General features: G+C 43.1%; 1 protein-coding gene across 3 annotated transcripts in view; it reads right to left on the bottom strand.

Annotated features, from left to right (window-relative positions):
* Nucleotides 1-9,088: 9,088 nt before the first annotated feature.
* Nucleotides 9,089-21,793, bottom strand: part of slc12a9 (solute carrier family 12 member 9) — a 44,910-nt gene continuing 32,205 nt past the window's right edge. For all 3 annotated transcript variants that reach the window (XM_060913378.1, XM_060913377.1, XM_060913379.1), the window contains exons 10-14: nt 21,120-21,244; nt 20,785-20,977; nt 19,288-19,462; nt 14,625-14,771; nt 9,089-10,224 (exon numbers count right to left, since the gene is read on the bottom strand). In XM_060913378.1, coding sequence (XP_060769361.1) covers nt 9,359-10,224; nt 14,625-14,771; nt 19,288-19,462; nt 20,785-20,977; nt 21,120-21,244 — 1,506 coding nt within the window. In that variant the 3' untranslated portion in view covers nt 9,089-9,358. The remainder of the gene's footprint in view (nt 10,225-14,624; nt 14,772-19,287; nt 19,463-20,784; nt 20,978-21,119; nt 21,245-21,793) is intronic.

The following is a 21,793-nucleotide window of genomic DNA, read 5'->3' as shown; positions in this document are numbered from 1 at the left end:
TGAGAGGGTATAACTCCATCAACTCAACTGACAGTGAGACCGTATGCTATTCCTCCACATGTAAGGGTGACGCTGCATACAACGATGAATACACTGTGTGTACTTTGTAGACGGTGGTTTCACCTCAACTGTGCAAAGCCAGCGGATTGTTTAGCAATTGCCTCCACTGACTACTACAAGTGTCTGATGTGTTCAAGCTGAACAAGCTGGTGCGTAAACTGTTCACAACATGTACATACTTTTTCTTGTGGTTATCCTCACAAAGATCTGACAAAGCTGTAAAGACAAAGAGAAAAAAAAAATGTTTATGTAAATAGTTACTGAATGAAATAATCCACTTGTTTGCGGTTACAGTTAGGCTACACACACAGGCTACGTTCACACTGCAGGCTGAAGTGACTCAAATCCGATCTTTTCGCCCATATGTGACCTGTATCCGATCTTTTATTGACAATATGAACGACACAGATCCGATTTTTTCAAATCCGACCCAGGCCGTTTGGATATGTGGTCCTAATTCCGATTCCTATCCGATCTTTTCATATGCGACATCAGTCTGAACCGCCAGGTCGCATTCATCCGACTTGCACGTCATCAACAAGCCACAAACGTCACTATTCTGCGCTGAAGTAGGTGGCGGGTCTCTCAAAAAAAGTTACAACAACATGGCGCATAATCACGGGCGCAGATAGAGGGTGGGACTCGTCCCACCCAGATTTAAATTCACCTCGTTCGGTCCCCCCCACTTATAGGGAGGAAAAAACGTCTATGCTGTCTTTCTTTGCATAAGGCAAACCTCACGGAAAAATCAAAAGACTAATTACCATTCGGTTTATTGAGGTGCACAGCAGTGCATACATAGTTGCAACAACTCACATAAAACAAAACAGACTGATATTCGGTTGGTTGAGCTGCGCAGACTGCACAGGTTGCGAGCTCGAGCTTGGTTGCTATGGTAACCCACAACAAGTTTGACAGGCATATCGGGGTTGGGGTTGGTTTGCTGGCAGCTTTGTCCCCCCCAGTTTTTTGTCCCCCCCAGTTCAAAAAATGTATCTGCGCCCCTGCGCATGACATCAATGCGAGGGACGCTTCGGGCTGTGAAGGTTCTGAATCTTCTCAATGGAAGGATGCAGAGGTTAGGGAGCTGATTTCCATTTGGGGGGATACAGCTATTCAAGCTAGATTGGATGGGTCATACCGCAACCGGGCGGTTTTACTTCCGTAAACATTGGCCATGCTCACTGCGTGTGACGTCGTCGTATCCTGCAATGCGCATGCGGAACACTTTTAGGTCGCTTTTCGTTCATACTGAGGATCACATACAAGTCGCATATATTTGTTAATGTGAACGACCTCACAAAAAAATTGGATTTCACAAAAAAAAAATCGGAATTGAGCATTAAGCCTTGCAGTGTGAACGTAGCGATAATGACAGGACAAAAGAAATCTACAGTAGTCAGGTGTCAATCTGTACAGTAGTCTGTAACACCATCTGGTCCCAGTACAAACACCCCCCCAGCTGTGTCTGATTGTTACTGCTGAGTAGTTTAAAAAAAAAAAAAAGAGCAGCAACCTGTTCACGTGGGCACCCAAAAGGTCCACCGGTAATGAATTTGAGCGGGTATGAATAAACTGGTGATATTAGCGTTTACATTTTAGTTTAGTTCATCCCTTTATCAAAAACAAGAGTCCGTCACTACAATAAAATATATACCATGATTCCGTAAAAAATGTCTAGATTAGAATTTTAAGTTTAACTATCAGAAACAACCAATTCATTTAGCTGTAGGCCTACGGCTAATTGGCTTTGTGATTAATCTAAACCAACATTATGGGTGATTGCGACTTAAACCTTTGTTTATAAAAATGTAAAGAAAAATGTTTACCTCAGTGCCAGTCCTTTATCCAAACACTTGACGACTTCTGAACTTCTCCTCTGACGATGTGAACAGCGATCTGACCATCTGAGGTAAATTGTCCGAATGAGGCGCGTTAAAAGACCCCGCATCACCCCACTGGCGTGACAGCCAATGGGAAACTGTTACTAAGCCACAGAAACTTGCAAAAAAAAAAAATCCAATTGGTTGTCTACATCAAAAAACGTTCATGAAGTTCTTCAAGCGCATATCCAACCTGTTGATTGCTTTCACAATTTCTGTTGATTGCTTTCACAAGCTTTTCCTTTGTGTCGCAGTAAAAGTTATACCGTGACAATGCATTAAACACCTACAATAAATAAATGAAGTAGACGTAGGTTAGGGTGTAATTTCGTAGGATTACAGATGATGTTTTCTGACATTAAAGTAGGCTACGTTAAGCTTTTTCCTTTTCGTAGGCGCAAATGGAAAGGAAAATGCTTAACGTATACTGTGTCCATAATATTTGGTTTTTTGATTTTTTGAGTGATGAGAGTGTGTATGACTAGAAATGTCCACGAGAAGTTTGGTGATGATTGATCGCTGTGTTCGGACATAACGCTATGTTAAGCCTTTTCCTTTCTTGGCCTATTGAGGTATTTCACTCACGTGACCAAGTCATGTGATGCTGCCATTTTGGACGTCACGGCTCGAATCAGTTTGAATGCGAGGAAGGCGACAAACGAAAAACATAAAAGAAAAAGGAGCGAGATGCAGAAAACACCTTCACTATCCAGCGACGTAGGGCATTTACAGGGCGAGCAGAGGGAGAGGTATTTGCAAAAATTGAGGTTAGCAGGCTTAGAGAACGACGTTTACCTGCTTCCACCAGGATTGTTCACTGACAGCTAAGATTTGTTCACATTTTCATTTACTTTCGGTCCTCAGGATAAACAAAATATGTTATTAAATGTCATTGAAATAACTTCTTAGTCTGTTGAGACATGGCCCGTTATAAGTTTTTCCTTTACTGTATTTACTAGTTTACTGAGCGCGCTCCGGGGCTCGCTGGCCGGCTAGCGAGCGCTCCGGGGCTGGCTGGCTCAGTAAACTAGTAAATCCAGTAAAGGAAAAACTTGAGACTGAAAGGTTTTAACAGTCATCCAAATGACTGAACGTAAACATTGCTACAGTAACATACTAGCTACTCTTGTTGACATTAGCTAGCTTGCCATCCAAAATGGCGGACACCGGGGCATCACGTGACCCTGTGACGTCAGGTGAAATACCTCAATAGACGTCAATGGATAAATAGCTTAATGCTGACATCTTGGATCCTATTAGGACTTCGGCTTTGATTTTTTGGCAGCTGTCAGTGTAGGTAAAAAGGGGTTTCTGAGCGAAATTTGGCGATGATTGATGAGGTTTTCTGACATTAAAGTACGTTAAGCTTTTTCTCTATAGTGGGCGCCTATGTAGAGAAAAAAAGTTTCATGTTGACTGCGTCCACAAAAATGGGATTTTGGCTTTGATTTTCATAGAGATGGGAGACGGTACGAGTAGAGATGTGCAGGAGAAGTTTGATACTGATTGGTCGCCGTTATCTGACATTAACCTACGTTAAGCGTTTTCCTCCCATAGACGCCTATGTAAACGAAAAAGCTTAACGCAGACTACGTCCATAATATTTGGATTTCTGTTTTGATATTTAGTGTGGTCGTGGTGTGTATGACGAGATGTTCATGAGAAGTTTGGTGGTGATTGATCGTTGTTTTGGAACATTAAGCTACGTTAAGCGTTTTAGGATGTCCCATATTAAGTGATAAGGAAGTCTACTATGTTATTGTGACTTGTATAACACGAGGATGAAACTGTTTCCTGTTAATGACTGTTATTGTTCAAATCTTAAAGAGATTTTATGAAGTTTGTGAAATACTGGTATTTCATATTTTCAGTGTTTATGGTGTTGAACTAATATTTCTAATAAATTCTTATTCAGTGTTAATGTTTAAAGTAAGCAAATAAAAGCAAAAAAATTATCAATATTTTTCCTTTATTTTTAAAAGCTTGTTCGTGTCCTTGTTACATTAGCAACCGGGTAAATATTTATGGATTTTATCATACATTGTAGAGCACGAGTTATCTTAACTATGTTATATTTTCTTATATGGTCAATGCTTCATGGAAATAAAAGTTGTTTTCAGTTGTAAATTGTTTTAACTGACTCCCTCTATGTCACATTTTGGTAACCCCATTTCATGGACTGACCCAAATACATTTGTACCACAATATACAAGACAATATGGAACTACATCAACTAAATCACTTCTAAACATACAGCTTTGGGCCACGCTTCCAACAAAACCAGCAGAAGTAGAAAGTGAGTCAGCTTCAGGATGGAGCGCCGAGCATCTTTAGCTAGTTTCGATGTCTTTTTGCACATAACTGTGTTATACAGAGCTAGAAAAATCACAAAGAAGTATATTTCAGTAGATTCTCTAATTCAGCACTGTTTGAGGCAAGTTTGATAATTTAGGTATGTAGTTTGCATAATGCTAAATTGGATGCTAATATCTGAACCTCACCGTATGTAGGCTGTTAGCATTGGCTTAAGATTACAGGAGCCTTTTTTTTTTAGTCTATTTCTTCCCCAAATATTTGAACAGGATTTCTTTTTTTTTTTTTTTTAAACCCACAGCGACTGAATGAAAGCGGTTAATGGCGGTAAACTCTCAGGTTCTTGAACGGGCTTCATATCTGATTGCACGCTCCTGCGACTTTGTGGCCACGTGCGCACGCACACCCCACGTCTTAGCTGACTGGGTATTTTCTTAGGTGTAAGTGTTATTTCTGGTCAAACTCTTGTTCAAATCAGAAATGGCTCATGCAATAAAAAAACACCGACCAGGGATATGGATCAGAAAAAAAGAACAGCAAGATGGGATTCACTGTACAGCAAATATAGAACCAGTTTATTGTGTACATATCGATATAATAATAATAATAATATTGCCATATGTTTGTTAAAATGTAACACTAATACAGGACCTCATCATTATCTATAAATATACATTAAATTAAAGCACAGGTTTATTCTTTTGGTACATTCAGTCTAACCTCACCCTGTCCAGAATATATACATATACACACACACGTAACGTTTCTCAGTAAAAGTGCAAACATCTGCCTTTCTATTCACTGTACTTTTCCAATGCTTTGCCAATCCACTTTGGTCCCCCCCACCCCACCCCCACTGCATTGGGGGGGGGGGGGAAGAAAGAAAGAGGGAAAAAAAAAAAGACAACCCAGGCAGCATCCACTGACTGACGAACTAGTCAGAACATTAACGTTAGTCTTACCAGATTCCCAAGGTGTGTTTACAGAGATGCAAACTTTTACAATCTCATTATCTGTAGCCGCTTTATCCTGTTCTACAGGGTCGCAGGCAAGCTGGAGCCTATCCCAGCTGACTACGGGCGAAAGGCGGGGTACACCCTGGACAAGTCGCCAGGTCATCACAGGGCTGACACATAGACACAGACAACCATTCACACTCACATTCACACCTACGGTCAATTTAGAGTCACCAGTTAACCTAACCTGCATGTCTTTGGACTGTGGGGGAAACCGGAGCACCCGGAGGAAACCCACGCGGACACGGGGAGAACATGCAAACTCCGCACAGAAAGGCCCTCGCCGGCCCCGGGGCTCGAACCCAGGACCTTCTTGCTGTGAGGCGACAGCGCTAACCACTACACCACCGTGCCGCCCGTTTACAAACTTTACATATTTTATTTTTTTAATATGCAAAGTTTGTAAAAGTTTACATCTCTGTAAACACGCCTTGGGAATCTGGTAAGACTAACGTTAATGTTCTGACTAGTTCGTCAGTCAGTGGATGCTGCCTGGGTTATTTATTTATTTATTTAAGTTATACAGAAAGTCTTCAAACCATCTCTTGGTCATCTCTTATAGAACCCAACATGAGGAAGCGGGGTGCAATCAACACCACAAACTAAAAAAAATATAGTGCCAGTAAGTGCAGTCAGAATAAAGCAATCACACTTTTCCATGTGTGACTAGATTCGCAAAAGTTTTTGCATCTTTTAACTAACTCGGATTATGATCTGCAGCAAATGTACCTTATCAACCACCATTTTTAAGACTGACTTAAGGAATGTTGTCTTAAGGACATTAAGCATCAATAGAGATAATAAAAAAAAAAAAAAAAAAAAAAAAACACACCACTGTACATCCTTATTAAATACTACATTTGTCACAATTGTGTCATCAGACTCCTCATTTCTGATGTGTTCCAGTTCAGGGCTTTAAAACAACAGTCAAATTAATGGCCAACATAAGTGTTTGTGCGATTATTACAAAACACCTGCAATCCTAAAAGCAATGTTCCCTGCTTTTAGAAATAATGGAAAACTTGTGCTCAAAACGCAAACGTTTAAGTGCAACATGTTAAGAAGTAGTAAAATCGCATGGGGCGTCCTGTTATAGGAAAACTCTTACTCCAAAGTTCATTCGTTTCCTATAACAGCACGTACCAAAGAGTTTAATTCCTCTTGTACTACAGAATGATGAGCCAATGACATTTTTATTGGCTGAAGATAAATTGTTACATTTATTGTTGAATTTCTTCTGCAAAATAAGTTAGTTCCTGTTCTCACAGCTATAAACCATTGTTCCCTCACCACCTTCCTTCTCTCTTTTTAAAAAAGTTATTATACTTTATCAGAGGGAAGAATTCTGGGTTATTCCTTATCAATTAATTATTAGTTAAGAGTTTTTGCCTGAACATTTCAAAGCAGTGCGAAAGCTGAGACGACACTTTCATGTCTCTCATCCTGAGACCTTTTATGGTTCAATCAAGAAGATTTACGATTACTGAAACTAAACAAGCGTCCACGTTCCCATCTCCATCATGGCCCACTGAAGCACGTCTCAGTTTTGTTTGTGGCAATTATAGACAGACAGGGAAGATTGACGAGTTCTGGAGTATTCCTTTAAGTGCAAGGAAGGAGTTGTTGAACACAAAGACGAATGATTATGTCAAGGGACCAGGCGTCCGTCGATCTGCCTGTGAGGATTGGGAGTGTGTGAAAGCAGAGAAAACACAAACCTGAACCAGTCAGGAAGGCTACGGGAGAAAAATTAGTCCGTTACACAGTAACAGAAGTAGTAGTCGTCCAGGTAGGCAAGCTGGCTGTGGAAGGACGGGAGGTGAATAAAAGGTTATGTTCCCCTTTTACACAACAGTGATCAACCAAAAAACACCCTAATACACCCATTTTGGTTCAGTTTATCCCTTCAAATAAACAAAAAATAAAAATACTAAGCCCATGTACTAAGACACTTAAAGTGCCATTCCACCATTGGATGTATTCTTTGGCATAAAATACAATATATTTTATGACAACATGACTAGACCGAGAAATCTTTTAGCTTCAAAATGATATATCAAACAATTCTTTGACAAGTATATTAATTTTGCGACCAAAGTCACCTACCCTTTTAATTTCCGCGCGGTAGTGAAACGTGATGTCATCGGCAGGTTCCCCTTCTTGTGTACCACGTGTCGGTCTATTTTTAGACCAGGAAACCCCCAAAGTGAGAGAGTCATTTCTCCTCGTATATGGGGGCCAAAAAAATTGCGAAAAATTTGGAGTTAATCTTTCAGTTAGCTAGATTTATTGGTATTAGCTAGATTTATTGGTATTACTTTTATCGTGTTCTATCCGCCATTGCTAATATGTGCCACGTCACGTCACGTGGTACACAAGAAGGGGAACCTGCCGATGACATCACGTGCGGAAATTAAAAGGGTAGGTGACTTTGGTCGCAAAATTAATATACTTGTTGTCAAAAAATTATGTTTGATATATCATTTTGAAGCTAAAAGATTTCTCTATCTAGTGATATCATTTATATATGTTGTCAAAATATATTGTATTTTATGCCAAAGAATACATCCAATGGTGGAATGGCACTTTAAGTTTAAAAAAAAGAACCCACATGCAGTGGCTTAAGTCCTTTTAAGGAATTGTTTTGCAAGTTAACAAATTTTCCCTTTACACCAGATTGAGGCATGTTTGATGTGCAGCTATGAAACCAATGTACCCAAAAACCACTCCAGCTTCCGGACCCCACACCCACTTCGAAGTTAAATTAGTAAATATGGATGTCCCTGCTGTTTTATATATTAGATGATTGCTACTGATGTACATTAAAGCGAGTAATAGCCGTTATTCTATCCGCATTCACTGGATATGAGCAATTGCACGCTCTGATTGGCTACTACTAGGATATCGGTTCATATTCCGTGAGGAGAGAAAAACAAAATGGCGGTGCATGCTGCAGAACCAGACGAGGATTGGGGGGGGGGGGGGGGGGGGTTCTCCTCTACTCGAAAACAAAACCCCAGAATATGGAATTTAAGAATTATTATAGCTTTTTTCCACAAATTGCGCCTGTCATTTTGCTGGTTTGTTTACATTCTTTAAGCATTAAACTTGTTGAATTTTTTTTTTTTAGACTGGTTCAAAAGCAGTTTGAAAATTACAGACCTGAATTGTTCAAAGAAGAATTAAATAAATGTCTAAAGCTATTCTATACCTCGACATGACGATACTTTCTACAAAAAAAAAAAAAAAGTTAATTCATGCAGCCATCAATAGGTTAAAGTCATCCACCCAAGGAGAAATTATTTTGTTGGCTGTTTTGAAGAAAAGTTTCTCATTCTCATTATCTCTAGACGCTTTATCCTGTTCTACAGGGTCGCAGGCAAGCTGGAGCCTATCCCAGCTGACTACGGGCGAAAGGCGGGGTACACCCTGGACAAGTCGCCAGGTCATCACAGGGCTGACACATAGACACAGACAACCATTCACACTCACATTCACACCTACGCTCAATTTAGAGTCACCAGTTAACCTAACCTGCATGTCTTTGGACTGTGGAGGAAACCGGAGCACCCGGAGGAAACCCACGGGGAGAACATGCAAACTCCACACGGAAAGGCCCTCGCCGGCCACGGGGCTCAAACCCGGACCTTCTTGCTGTGAGGCGACAGCGCTAACCACTACACCACCGTGCCGCCCCAAGAAAAGTTTTTAATTTATCAAATTTGCAAAAAATAATGCTCGGTTTCCCTGTGATGACCTGGCGACTTGTCCAGGGTGTACCCCGCCTTTCGCCCGTAGTCAGCTGGGATAGGCTCCAGCTCACCTGCGACCCTGTAGAACAGGATAAAGCGGCTACAGATAATGAGATGATGCTCGGTTTCTCAAAATCCAGTGAATGTGGATAGAAAACAATTATTCCACTCGATTTCGTGGAATAGCTCTTAACTAGCTGAGAGACTTCTATTTGCCTAATCTAGTTCCATTGCAAAACTAAACGTCACACATCAAACATGCCTTTGAGGAAATTTGGCCCAATATTAGGCTTAAAGTAAATTCCCTTTGCATATACAAGTGCGTTTAATTCCATCAAAGCTCAGTACAGGTAACGGGGGTCAAACCATGAATTAGAAGAGTGGGACCAAGTCCTTGAGTGAGGGTATCCAACTGTGCCAGGTACTGCTGTGATTGGCTGGAATTAGCAGGTGGGCAGGGCAAATAGAGGAAGCGCACTGCAGCGGAAGTACTGTGTTCTTTCAGAAGTCTGTTGACTGCATGCAGAAATTCTTCCGTCACCACAGGGGGCACGGTTCTGTCGCTTCCTTGGAGCAGCCGCACCGCAGGATCCCACGGCACGATCTTAATAGTGGCACGGATCCTCAGCTTCCCCAGCAGCTCCCTGAAGCGCTCCTCTTTGACCAGCCAACCCTGGTCCCCAGACTCCGACTCCACGCAGAGGAAGATGCGCAGACGAGCACGACGCCACCCGGCAGCCATGTTCAAGACGCATGCCATCTGCAGCAAGAAGAGGCTACATACATCGGCATAGCTTTGGTTTCCACCAGCACTGAGCAGGTTGGATGGCCACACATCGATCGTCTCAGCAGCAGCAGCGTCGCCGCCGCCTTTAGTGGACATCGAGCCTTTTCCTTTGCTTTCGGGTGGCATCTGGAAGAAGTAGCGGCCCAGGCACACGTTCTTGCCCATTTTGATGGCATCAGAGATGATGCCCACGTACTCAACCGGCTGAAGCCAGCGGGGGCTCTCTGCATGACGCACAGGAGGGAAGTGGGCTTGTAGGGATGGGAGGTCTACGCCAAAGTTGTCCCCCTCGTCTCCGATAGAACTGGCACCATCCATTGCACCCCTACAGAACATAGGATCCTGAAGGAAGTAGTCCTCTGGGTAACAATCGTCATAGAAGCCAAGAACTAGCGTGTTCGGCTTCATTCCTCCTGTTATGGAAGAGCAAATGCAAGACTGATTATGAATACCCTTCCAAATCTACACAACAGACCTTGTGTTATAATGGACAATTTCAGTTACTGATGCATCACTTGAGCTTGTATTGACTTCCAAAATGTCTCATCATACAAGCTTGGTGTCAGTGATGGAATGTGCACGTCTTAAAGCAGTAATGCCAGCAGCGCTTGCCATGCGGGAAGTGCCGAGCCGTTTACATAGTAAATTGAAAATTTTCGATCGCCGTGTACCAACATAAATACCTTCGGCTTCACAAGAGTTTGGTGCTTGATAGAAAAAAAAAAAAAAAAAAACCCTGAATTTTCAGAATATGCACGCAGATTTGCACAATACTGCTTACTTTTTACACGGCGACCTTTTTTCTGAATGTTGACTGTGAAACCGCTGGGGGCGGCCATGTTGGATTTTGGTCAAAAGCCGATGACGTGCTACCCTGTGACGTTAGACTCTAGCTCGTTTTCTATTGGTCGACACTGGTCAAATTTGATACCAGCATTCGGGAACATATGACCCCTGCTGGGCCTTTTTGCGGTAATTTCGGTCAAACCGGAAGCCGGCCAGGGACAGCGGAAGTTCTAGCCACAGTCAACAGATGTGTATCCTTCTTTGGAAAACAATAAAAATATTGGATTCTGGAGGATAGGGGGGGAAAGAAAGAAAAAAAAAAAAAAAAAAAAAAAAAAAAAAAAAGAGGGTTCAGGGATGTTAATCATATTGTTTTGAAGAAGTCACATTTGATTAGAAACATGTAGTACACAGCACTTTTGAGTGCCGCCCTCTGAAAAGTAACATGTGGAACTGTGCTGCCACTTTTTGCCGTCTTGTGCCATCACATGCAATAAGGGGCGTTTGTATGCCAGTTAGGAGAGTTGTAGAGAAGAGAATACAGTCCCAGAGGACAGATTTAATACTTTAAAAGGTCCCATGGCATGAAATTTTCATTTTCTGAGGTTTTTTAACGTTAAAATGAGTTCCTCTGACCTTCTTAAGTCACCCCAGTGGCTAGAAATTTCATAATGTGTAAACCAAACTATGCCCAATATTTGAGAATGGCGCGTCAAAACGGCGCGTTGATAAACTCTTCCCTTTACTACGCCAGCAAGGGAGATGATCCCCACGCCCCCCCCTCTGGATTCCCACCCACTGTATGGATTGCCCGCCCAGCTCAAAAGTTGCCACCAAACATGGAAATTGCGCTGTACATGGATGTGACAACACAGAAAGGAGTCTGTTTTTACTGCCGACGGGAGAGCCCCTGAAGACGCAGTGGCTTGATTTTATTTACTCCAATAATACGCCGTCGAGGCTACCTAAGACGGTGTATGTTTGTCGGAAGCATTTTCCTGAGGAATGTTTCCACAACTTGGGACAGTACAGGGCAGGTTTTGCACATCAACTGTCACTGAAGCCTGGGTCCGTACCAAGCGTCCCTGCCGCATCAGCAACAAACACCGAACAAGTAAGTGTATAACTTAAGTCATTTTGCCGTGTTTTAAAATCGGTGCCACGTTAGCCTTGCAATGGCTACATTAGCTGTGCAGCTAACCGCTTCCTGCAGTTAGCCAGCTACTCTGCGCTACAAAACCAAAAAGCATGCAGCATGCTCTGTTATAATAGCCAATCAAAACAGTTTTTACAAAGACACCCACATTCTTTTTTTTTTTAAGTCACTCGTTCATTTTATTTGTTTGTTTGTTCAGTAAAAACCCAAACATTTGTTGAATTTATTTTATTTCCTCGCGTCGCACCTTAATGACGTCAGCGCGCGGTATTTTTCCCTTCGCGGTTTGTTCCTTCTCTCTCGCCATAGTAAGACACCCACATCCTCTTGTTCTGACCCACTGGAGGTAGCGGCACAGTGTTGTTAGCCAATCAGAGGTAACACGTTTACATGTCATGAATATTAATGATAAGACCCGCCCCTACCCTCTACCCTTCCCCGCCTCCTGCTTCTCATTAGCAAAACGACGCACTGGGAAAAGCGCTGAAATGGGGCTTTCTCCCAGGAGGCTATATCTACGTGCCGAGGGTTCATTTCGAGAAAGGCTGCGGATAGAACATCCGGAAACCTCCACGAGCCCGTTTAAAGCATCAACAAACCACCATGCCATGGGACCTTTAAAAGGAATCTACGTTGTTACCATACGTCCTGACCCCCCTCCTGGCATCAGCTGGGATAATTAACATCATTCGTTACACCTGAGGGGCGTACCTGGAACATAAGGTGGAGCTTTGCTCTCCCTCAGGAGGCACCTACTGGCTGTGTGTGTGGACGCACAGTCATTTTATCTGCACATTCTCTTACTTTCTGCCTCTTTTCCCTTTTTGCCTCTACATTGACTACATAACTGACATACACCTTCACTCATCCACACAGTCCACGCCATACTTTGCACCACATGTGTTTACCCTAGACGTTTGGAAAACTAAATATAAAAGTTTACAATTCAATCTGTAACCTTTTGTGTGGTCTCCCTTTTTATGCTGCGGCGAGTTTACGAGCCATGCCGTAACAACGTAGATTTGTTATTATCCTTAAACGATCTTCAGTTGGGTTTGAATGATTCGGTACGATGGCCAGCAAAAGTACCTACAATCAACGGTTCTGGTCCTGCCATTGCTAAGCTGTTGAAACTGACGAGTAGTTTACGCCGTCTCACTATGCATATAATGCAATTAAATTTCAAAATAAATAAATACTGATCTGTGGTTGGTAGAAGAGAGCAACTGGACTTGCTTGAAGATTCTTGAAAACGTTTCGCCTCTCATCCGAAAGGCTTCCTCAGTTCTGTCTGACTGAATGAGAGGCGAAACGTTTTCAAGAATCTTCAAGCAAGTCCAGTTGCTCTCTTCTACCAACCACAGATTACTATGTACCTGGATGACAGAGATTCTTCACAGATATGTTTCTACGCACTTTGGGATGAGATCCCTTCGACTGGTGCGGGAGTATGAGAGGACTTCCAGAAAACTGGCAGACATCTTAGCCAGAGAGGATCGTTCATTTTTGTCAACCTGGAACGACCATCACTGAACAGAGGCGGGTGTCTATGACATCTATCGGCCACCTACAATGCAGCCATCAGCATTCTGATTCGGATTCTATGATGATCCATGAGAGGATAAATACTGGATACTCCCTATTAGACAGGCAGAACTGAGGAAGCCTTTCGGATGAGAGGAGAAACGTTTTCAAGAATCTTCAAGCAAGTCCAGTTGCTCTCTTCTACCAACCACAGATTACTATGTACCTGGATGACTCAGATTCGTCACAGATAAATAAATACTGGCGCAAAAGGTTATTTTTAAACTCTGAGCAATTGATAGATATTTTGGGCGCGAGAATTGCTCCTGAAGTTGCTTTGCTTTACTTTCTCAAGATGGACATGTATTGCTGAAAGCGGCCAAATAAAGCTGATGGGGGGGGTTTAAATTAAAAAAAAAAAATTAGAAGATTTCAAAAAACAGTTGTAACTTCTGTTCTATTTAACTTGGCGGGAAAATAAAACCAGTTTTGAATTCAGAACTTCATACTCTTTCTTCTGATATGCCACACTCGCTGATCACAACTAGATTTAAAAATGGCCCGTCATTGCTACTTAAAGGCTCCTAAAAGGAAAATCCCGTTGTACAGATTAGATATAGCCGTTTTTAGCCTGGGCCCGCCCATCCTAAGTGTGACGCAACACGAGGACCTGTTGCGAACTTAGTCTGGCAAGGCAAGCTATCTACAGCTTTTCCAAGCTCCCAAAAAATCGGGAGCCAATCAACTTTGAGCATCTCCAACAGCCCTGGGTAGAGGCGTGTTCAAGGCACTGACGTAGTAGAACTGCGACCGGAAGCCATAGATAGATTCTGTAAACAATGCCAGAAGCGCTTCATTCACGAATGCTGTATTGAAAGCATTCAACAGGAAGTCCTCATCGAAAACAGAGCAAAAAGCAGCCCTGGAGGTATTTATTGAAAGGAAGGACGTTTTCGCCTTGCTCCCGACCGGCTTCGGTAAGAGTTTAATAATAGGATGTCTATGGTTTAATCTACCAGTTAGCCCCTTCGCGTCACATACGTCAGAAGAAAGAGTGATGCGATTGGTTTAAGCGTCGTCACAGCCTTTTCTGGCTTTGACCAGTAGCAAACGGAGGCATTTCAGGGAGGCGGGTCAACCACACGCTTTGGGAAACGGTTGGGTTTAATAGCTTTGCCAGACCAAATGCTCGCAGAGCTTTGAAGTCGCGTTAGTCAGACTAAGCCGTTTTAGCAGTTTGATAATAAGGGGAGGACTGAGTGCATTTCTTGAACATGATTCTATGGGAGATGGAACATCCAAAATATATATATGTGCTGGTGTTAATGTAGGCACTGGCAGTCTCACCCAGTCCAGTGATGCGCAGTAGGTGCTGAGTGCCCTGCCTGACTGACGGAGAGAGGGTGAGATCAACGAATGCTTTCACACCCAGCTTATCCACCAGACTCAACCAGAAATTATACTGCTGCTGAACAGGGTCTGTTGGCACGACATCTATTAAGGGCAGAGAGAGAGAGATATTAGTAAACACTTCTTATTCTGCTATAAGAATGCATCGTCTCACTATCTAACTAGCCTATATACTGTCTTCTACATGATACACAATAAAACAATGCCCTACAGATCTACACCTTTAAAAGGACAGGATTTACAGACACCATTTGAAAACAGTAGGTAGTTAAAAACGCAAGCTATTCTGCTAGCAACTGTCACAGGTAGGCACAAGAAACATTTAGCCAAGTTAGCTAGCAAGTGGAAGGCACAGTGGTTAGCACGGTCACCTCACAGCAAGAACGTTCTGGGTTTGAACCCAGTGGCTAACAGGGGCCCTTTCTGTATGGAGTTTGCATGTTTTCTCCGCGTTAGTCCTCCGGTTGCTCCAATTCCCTCCAATTAGAGCCCTGCACTCCCGCGGGAGTCCCGCGGGACCCGCCGCAAAGCAATGCGGCGTGGGACAAATTTTGAAAGCTCATTGCGGGCATGGGTGGGACCGGGAGTGCACAATGCGGGCGGTGATAAGCTGCAGTCCCGCTAACTAAAAATGTGTTTAAAATAAAATTTATAAATTATTAATTTATGTCTATCATATATAATTTGTGCTGGATATTTTATTTGGCATTAATAAAAACATTTTAAGATGCCCAAATTTGCAGAGAGAGTCAGATTGCCATTGATCACCCTAACGGGCAATCCTTTGATCACTCTAATGACTCGCCGTTCACACCCAGCCTCCAGTGACCCACACTAACATGATGCCTCAATGACACCTTAGATGAGCTGGTCATCAGAATTCTGATTCTGATCCAGGAGAGGATAAATATCTCTCGTTCGTTTCTCGATTCTTTTCCTCTTCCGTGTTTGAGATCTCCGATCATGGCAGAAGAGCAGAGCTCCTCTACTGAAGCTCACAGTGCTTCAAAAGTAAGTGCTGTTTTAAAAAGAGGTACATTTACCGTTAAAAAGTCAAGAGTCCTGAAATTGGACGTTTGGAAATCATTCTCACTCGTGTACGACGCGGAGGGAAATCAGCTGCCCTTTGCTTGCTGTGATAAGTGCCAAAAGGTTCTGACATACTAGGATATTCTAGTTAGAAATGCTTTACAAATGTAAACTGGGTTAGCCTAATGTTTTGTATGGCTGAACAATAAATATACCAAATTTCCACTTGGAATTACGTGCTCGCCTGTCTTTTTTTTTTTTATTGTTTATTATTATTAGAGACACTGACGAAGGCAACAGCCGAAACGTTTGTCTCCTTCTGCTGCTAAAAACAACTGAAAAGAAATGTAACTAAAAGAATAAGTTCAAGAGTGCGATCCATCTCTCCTTTCACACTAATTATTCATAGGAGACGCACCACGGGAGAGCGCATACTTAAATGATTAGCCTACTTAAATTATTATTATTATTATTATTATTATTATGTCTACATGTTGCCATTTCAACATTCCAAATTCAGAAACAAGGTAAATAATAACAAACGTGAATGTGAGCTGTAGATATTTATGCTCAAATCCACTCAAAGTAGGGGGCGGGGCACCATCACGCTGTGTCAAGACAAGAACTTTCCTGAGAAATAACGCGAACGTCTGCATCATGCGGGATTTGCGGGCGGGAGCGGGACAAAATATGGCAGGCGCGGGCGGGAGCGGGACTGAAAATCATAATTCTCTGCGGGCGCGGGTGGGAGCGGGACTGAAAAATCCGACCCGCGCAGACCTCTACCTCCAATCCAAAAACAGCCCACTCTAAATTGCCCATACGGTGGCATGCAAAAGTTTGGGCACCCTTACTGAAAATGTCTCTTACTGTGAATAGTTAAGTGAGCAGAAGATGAACTGATCACCAAAAGGCATAAAGGTAAAGACGATACATTTATTTTCAGCGTTTTCTGCAAGATTTGTGTATTATTTTTGTTTTGTACAATTGGAGAGTGAAAAAAAGAAAAGGAACACCATGAGAACGTTTGGGCACCCCAATACATTTGAGTTCTCAGGTAACGTTCATCAAGGTTCCAGACCTTAATTAGCTTATTGAGCTGTGGCTTGTTCAAATTCTTCGTTAGGAAAGGTCAGATGATGCAGATTTCAAAAGCTGTATAAATTCTCTGACTCCTCAAATTTGTCCCTAAAATCAACAGCCATGGGCTCCTCTAAGCAACTCGCTCGCATTCTGAATAATAAAATAATTGGTGCTCACAAAGCAGGAGAAGGCTACAAGAACACAGCAAAGTGTTTTCAGGTGGCCGTTTCCTCAGATTGTAATGTTAAGAAACGGCAGTTAACAGAAACAGTGGAGATCAAGGTGAGGTCTGGAAGTTTTCTTCATCTTTTGGATTGCTAGAAAGCCAAATTAAAAACCCCTGTTTGACTGCAAAAGACCTTCAGTAAGATTTAGCAGACCCTGGAGTGGTGGTGCACTGTTCTACTATGCAGCGACACCTGAAGAAATATGACCTTCATGGGAGAATCATCCGAAGAAAACTGTTCCTGCATCCGAGCCACAAAATTCAGCATCTGAAGTTTGCAAATGAACATCTAAATAAGCCTGACGCATTTTGGAAACAAGTCCTGTGGACTGATGAAATCAAATTAGAACTTTTTGGACACAATGTGAAAAAAGGGTGGCAAATTCCAGGAAAAGAACACCTCTCCAACTCTGAAGCATGGGTGTGGATCGATCATGCTTTGGGGTCGTGTTGCAGCCAGTGGCACAGGGCACATTTCATTGGTCGAGGGAAGCATGGATTCGAATAAATACCAGCAAATTCTGGAAGCAAACATCACACCGTCTGTAAAAAAGTTGGAGTTAAAAAGAGGACGGGTCCTACAATAAGACGATGATCCAAAACACACCTCAAAATCTACAATGGAATACCTCAAGAGGCCCAAGCTGAAGGTTTTGCCCGGGCCCTCACAGTCCCCTGACCTAAACATCATTGAAAATCTGTGGCTCGATCTCAAAAGAGCAGTGCATGCAAGACAGCCCAAGAAACTTGTAGAACTGGAAGCCTTTAGCAAGCACGAATGTGTGAAAATCCCCCAGGTAAGAACTGAAAGATTATTAGCCGGCTACAAAACGTGTTTACAAGCTGTGATACTTGCCAAAGCGGGTGTTACTAGGTAATAACCATGCAGGGTGCTCAAACTTTTGCTTCAGGCCCTTTTCCTTTTTTCGTCATTTTGAAAATGTAAAAGATGAAAAAAAATTGTTTTTGCTTAAAATATAAAGGGAATGAGTGATCTTTAACTTCATGCCTCTTGGAGATCATTTCATCTTCAACTTGCTTAACTGTTCACAGTAACAGTGATTTTGACCAGGGGTGCCCAAACTTTTGCATACCACTGTAGGTGTGAACGTTGAAGGGTTGAGAGGAGAAAACACGCTCATAATGATCCAGTATAAGGAAACAGGAAACCACTATTGTAACATTTCCTAAAAACTCTTTCTGGAAGTCAGAGCCATGACGTGATGAGCGTGCGTGCTAGCAAGCCTGCCATAACAGGTTTGTGGCTAACAGAATATTTACATACTGGACGAAATCATGATCAGCTCAAGGTGACAAAGCCTATTTTGTAGGATTACAACCAAAGAAGGTTAAGTTTTAATTATATACAAGTTTTTTTAATTAACCCACAGTCACTCGGGAGGAGCTCGGAGTAGAGCCGCTGCTCCTCCACATCGAGAGGAACCAGCTGAGGTGGCTCGGGCATCTTTTTCGGATGCCTCCTGGACGCCTCCCTGGGGAGGTGTTCCAGGCATGTCCCCCCGGGAGGAGGCCCCGGGGAAGACCCAGGACACGCTGGAGGGACTATGTCTCTCGGCTGGCCTGGGAACGCCTCGGTGTTCTTCCCGAGGAGCTGGCCGAGGTGTCTGGGGAAAGGGAAGTTTGGGCTTCCATGCTTAGACTGCTGCCTCCGCGACCCGGTCCTGGATAAGCGGAAGAAGACGAGACGAGAAAAAACAACAGGACCACCACACATGTTCTGGCCAGGTTCTTGCCCAAACTGATAATCACGTCAGTTTTTCTCTGGCTAAAGAGACACAAGGTACACCACCACTCTTGCCAGTGCAGTTTGGGGTTAGGTGCCTTGCTCAAGGGCACTTGAGCCAGTTCTGCTGGTACAGGGAATCGAACCAGCGACTTTTTGGTCCCAAAGCAGTTTCTCCAACCCTTTGGCCATGGTGGTTTTTTGGGGAAGCCATGCTAGATCAATATAAATAGAACCAACCAGTCATCATTTTTAAACACTACAGTGGAGCATTCATTTACAGAAGCACTTGTGAGATTTCACTCACTAGATGTTTCACACTGGGCTTCTATAAATCTTGAGTGATTAAATATATCCAACAAGTTGAATCGTCATACATGTGCAAGTTGTCACACTTCACCGCTACTTAAATCAAGTGTTCATTAGCATCAACTGTGCAACATTCAACAGCATCATCCCAGCACAAGCAGCTCGCTCTTGAACTTTGCCCTCGGTTGGATGTGGGTGTGCACTCTTACCCAGGTCTCCGATCTGAACATGACCCAGCACAAAGAGGCCTCCTTTCTTTAGCTGGTTGACGAAGCAGATGAGCTGGCAGGAAGAGCGGGGGTTGGCCACCATCAGCAGCACCTGTGGCCTCCAGAACTTCACATGGTCCTTCCTCGAGTCCAGCATCAGCAGATACTTCCGTACCTGGGGGAGGAGTCAGTTACACATGCACACAAAATGGCATGGCACTCAATTCATCTCATTATCTGTAGCCGCTTTATCCTGTTCTACAGGGTCGCAGGCAAGCTGGAGCCTATCCCAGCTGACTACGGGCGAAAGGCGGGCTACACCCTGGACAAGTCACCAGGTCATCACAGGGCTGACACAGACAACCATTCACACCTACGGTCAATTTAGAGTCACCAGTTAACCTAACCTGCATGTCTTTGGACTGTGGGGGAAACCGGAGCACCCGGAGGAAACCCACGCGGACACGGGGAGAACATGCAAACTCCACACAGAGAGGCCCTCGCCGGCCCCGGGGCTCGAACCCGGCCCTTCTTGCTGTGAGGCGACAGCGCTAACCACTACACCACCATGCCGCCCACGTTTTTAGTCCATATTCTAAATATATTATCAAGCACGGCGGCACGGTGGTGTAGTGGTTAGCGCTGTCGCCTCACAGCAAGAAGGTCCTGGGTTCGAACCCCGGGTCCGGCGAGGGCCTTTCTGTGTGGAGTTTGCATGTTCTCCCCGTGTCCGCGTGGGTTTCCTCCGGGTGCTCCGGTTTCCCCCACAGTCCAAAGACATGCAGGTTAGGTTAACTGGTGACTCTAAATTGACCGTAGGTGTGAATGTGAGTGTGAATGGTTGTCTGTGTCTATGTGTCAGCCCTGTGATGACCTGGCGACTTGTCCAGGGTGTACCCCGCCTTTCGCCCGTAGTCAGCTGGGATAGGCTCCAGCTTGCCTGCGACCCTGTAGAAGGATAAAGCGGCTAGAGATAATGAGATGTGAATGTGATTATCAAGCACAGTTTGAGTTTTAGCTGTTCATTGAATCATTGTTCAGCTACTTTTAAACAATCCAAATGTATTATGAAATCACATTAATGCTTCTCAATCCCTTGCAAAGGTTCTTAACATGATCTCTGGGTCACAAGAAATCAATAAATGGAGTCCAACATTGCGATTCAAACCTTACACGAAAACAAAAGCGGTTTTTTTTTGGCAAAAAAAAAAAAAATGAACCACATGGTGCCACCATTAGACTTTTGAATATGGTCAAAAAAATTTCACAGGATGTCTTTATTGGTGAAAAGGAACACCCAAACAAAAACGCATCAGATTTTATGAAAGTGAGGGCAACTGATGCACCCTAGAGTTGATTTCAAAAATGTGAGCACCCTTCCTGGGACGGACATCGCTACGACATAATCCCCCTTCGGGCCTTTCGGCCAGCAGGGGATAAAAGCTGGCTGTAGGCATTTTTTTGTGTGCATGTTGCTACATACGTATGTATGTATACCTGATGGAAGATGAGCGCCTGGCTGATGTACCCCCAGCTGCTTGTGGGCGATCGATAGTGCAGGAAGAGCAGCAAGAGAAGTAACACCACAATGCTGGCTGACGAGTAAACTGGATTTATCACGAACATCATCACCAGACAGCTAAGCATCCCCAGCAGGCACGTGTGCCACGAGAAGTACTGAAACGTAGGCCTGAATGTAAAGAGAGACTCACTGCTTACTCGCTGTGTTTAACACGTTTGCAGTATCTGGTGGTTTTTATTCCGACTCTGCACATCATCCACGAATTTAATGCCAGCTACTAAAGAGATCTGCTCGGTTTTATTCTCTGTACCTGAAATTGGGAGCAGACGCCCACTCCAAAGCCAGACAAGCCAGATCTACTGCAGCATAGGACAGCAGATAGAAGACAGTCACCAAACCGGCGATCACATTCAGCTGACCTGCAAACACCGTGCACTAACACACACACACACACACACACACACACCCTTTATTGGGTTTACACAAACAAAATCCAAGAAGTGAAGTAAAACAAATATCTGATTAAAGTGGAAAGGTTTACATGCATTAAGTAATCTGATCATGGTAAACTGTTAGGTCTAAATGAGGCGTTATAATCTGTTCCCAATTTCATAAAGGGACATTTTTGGCATTTGATAAAAGTTCCATTACTTCAAAATGTCACTCATTTTCCTTTCAAACCTTTTTTTTTTTTTGAAAAAAAAAAAAAGTTTAACTAAATCATAAAGTATTTAAAATTGGACTACTTTAAACACCATTTCTTTAACCACAATAAAATATACTCTCTATGCATCAAGATCATTCTTGCATTTCAGATTTATTGACTTTTTTTTTTTAAAAACACGTCACAAAAAAACTGCCACTATATTTCAGTGTCCATGCATGCTTTATCACAGCTGCATTCAAACAGCAAAAAAATAAATCAATCACACTTCTCCATCTTCCCCACGAAGAGCTTGACATCACTACGTTACACTTAAGAGT

This window comes from Neoarius graeffei, chromosome 28, assembly GCF_027579695.1.
Source record: "Neoarius graeffei isolate fNeoGra1 chromosome 28, fNeoGra1.pri, whole genome shotgun sequence".
Classification (NCBI taxonomy): Eukaryota; Metazoa; Chordata; class Actinopteri; order Siluriformes; family Ariidae; genus Neoarius; species Neoarius graeffei.
The sequence above is the reverse complement of the archived record's forward strand: the minus strand, read 5'-3'. Positions and strand labels throughout refer to the sequence as shown.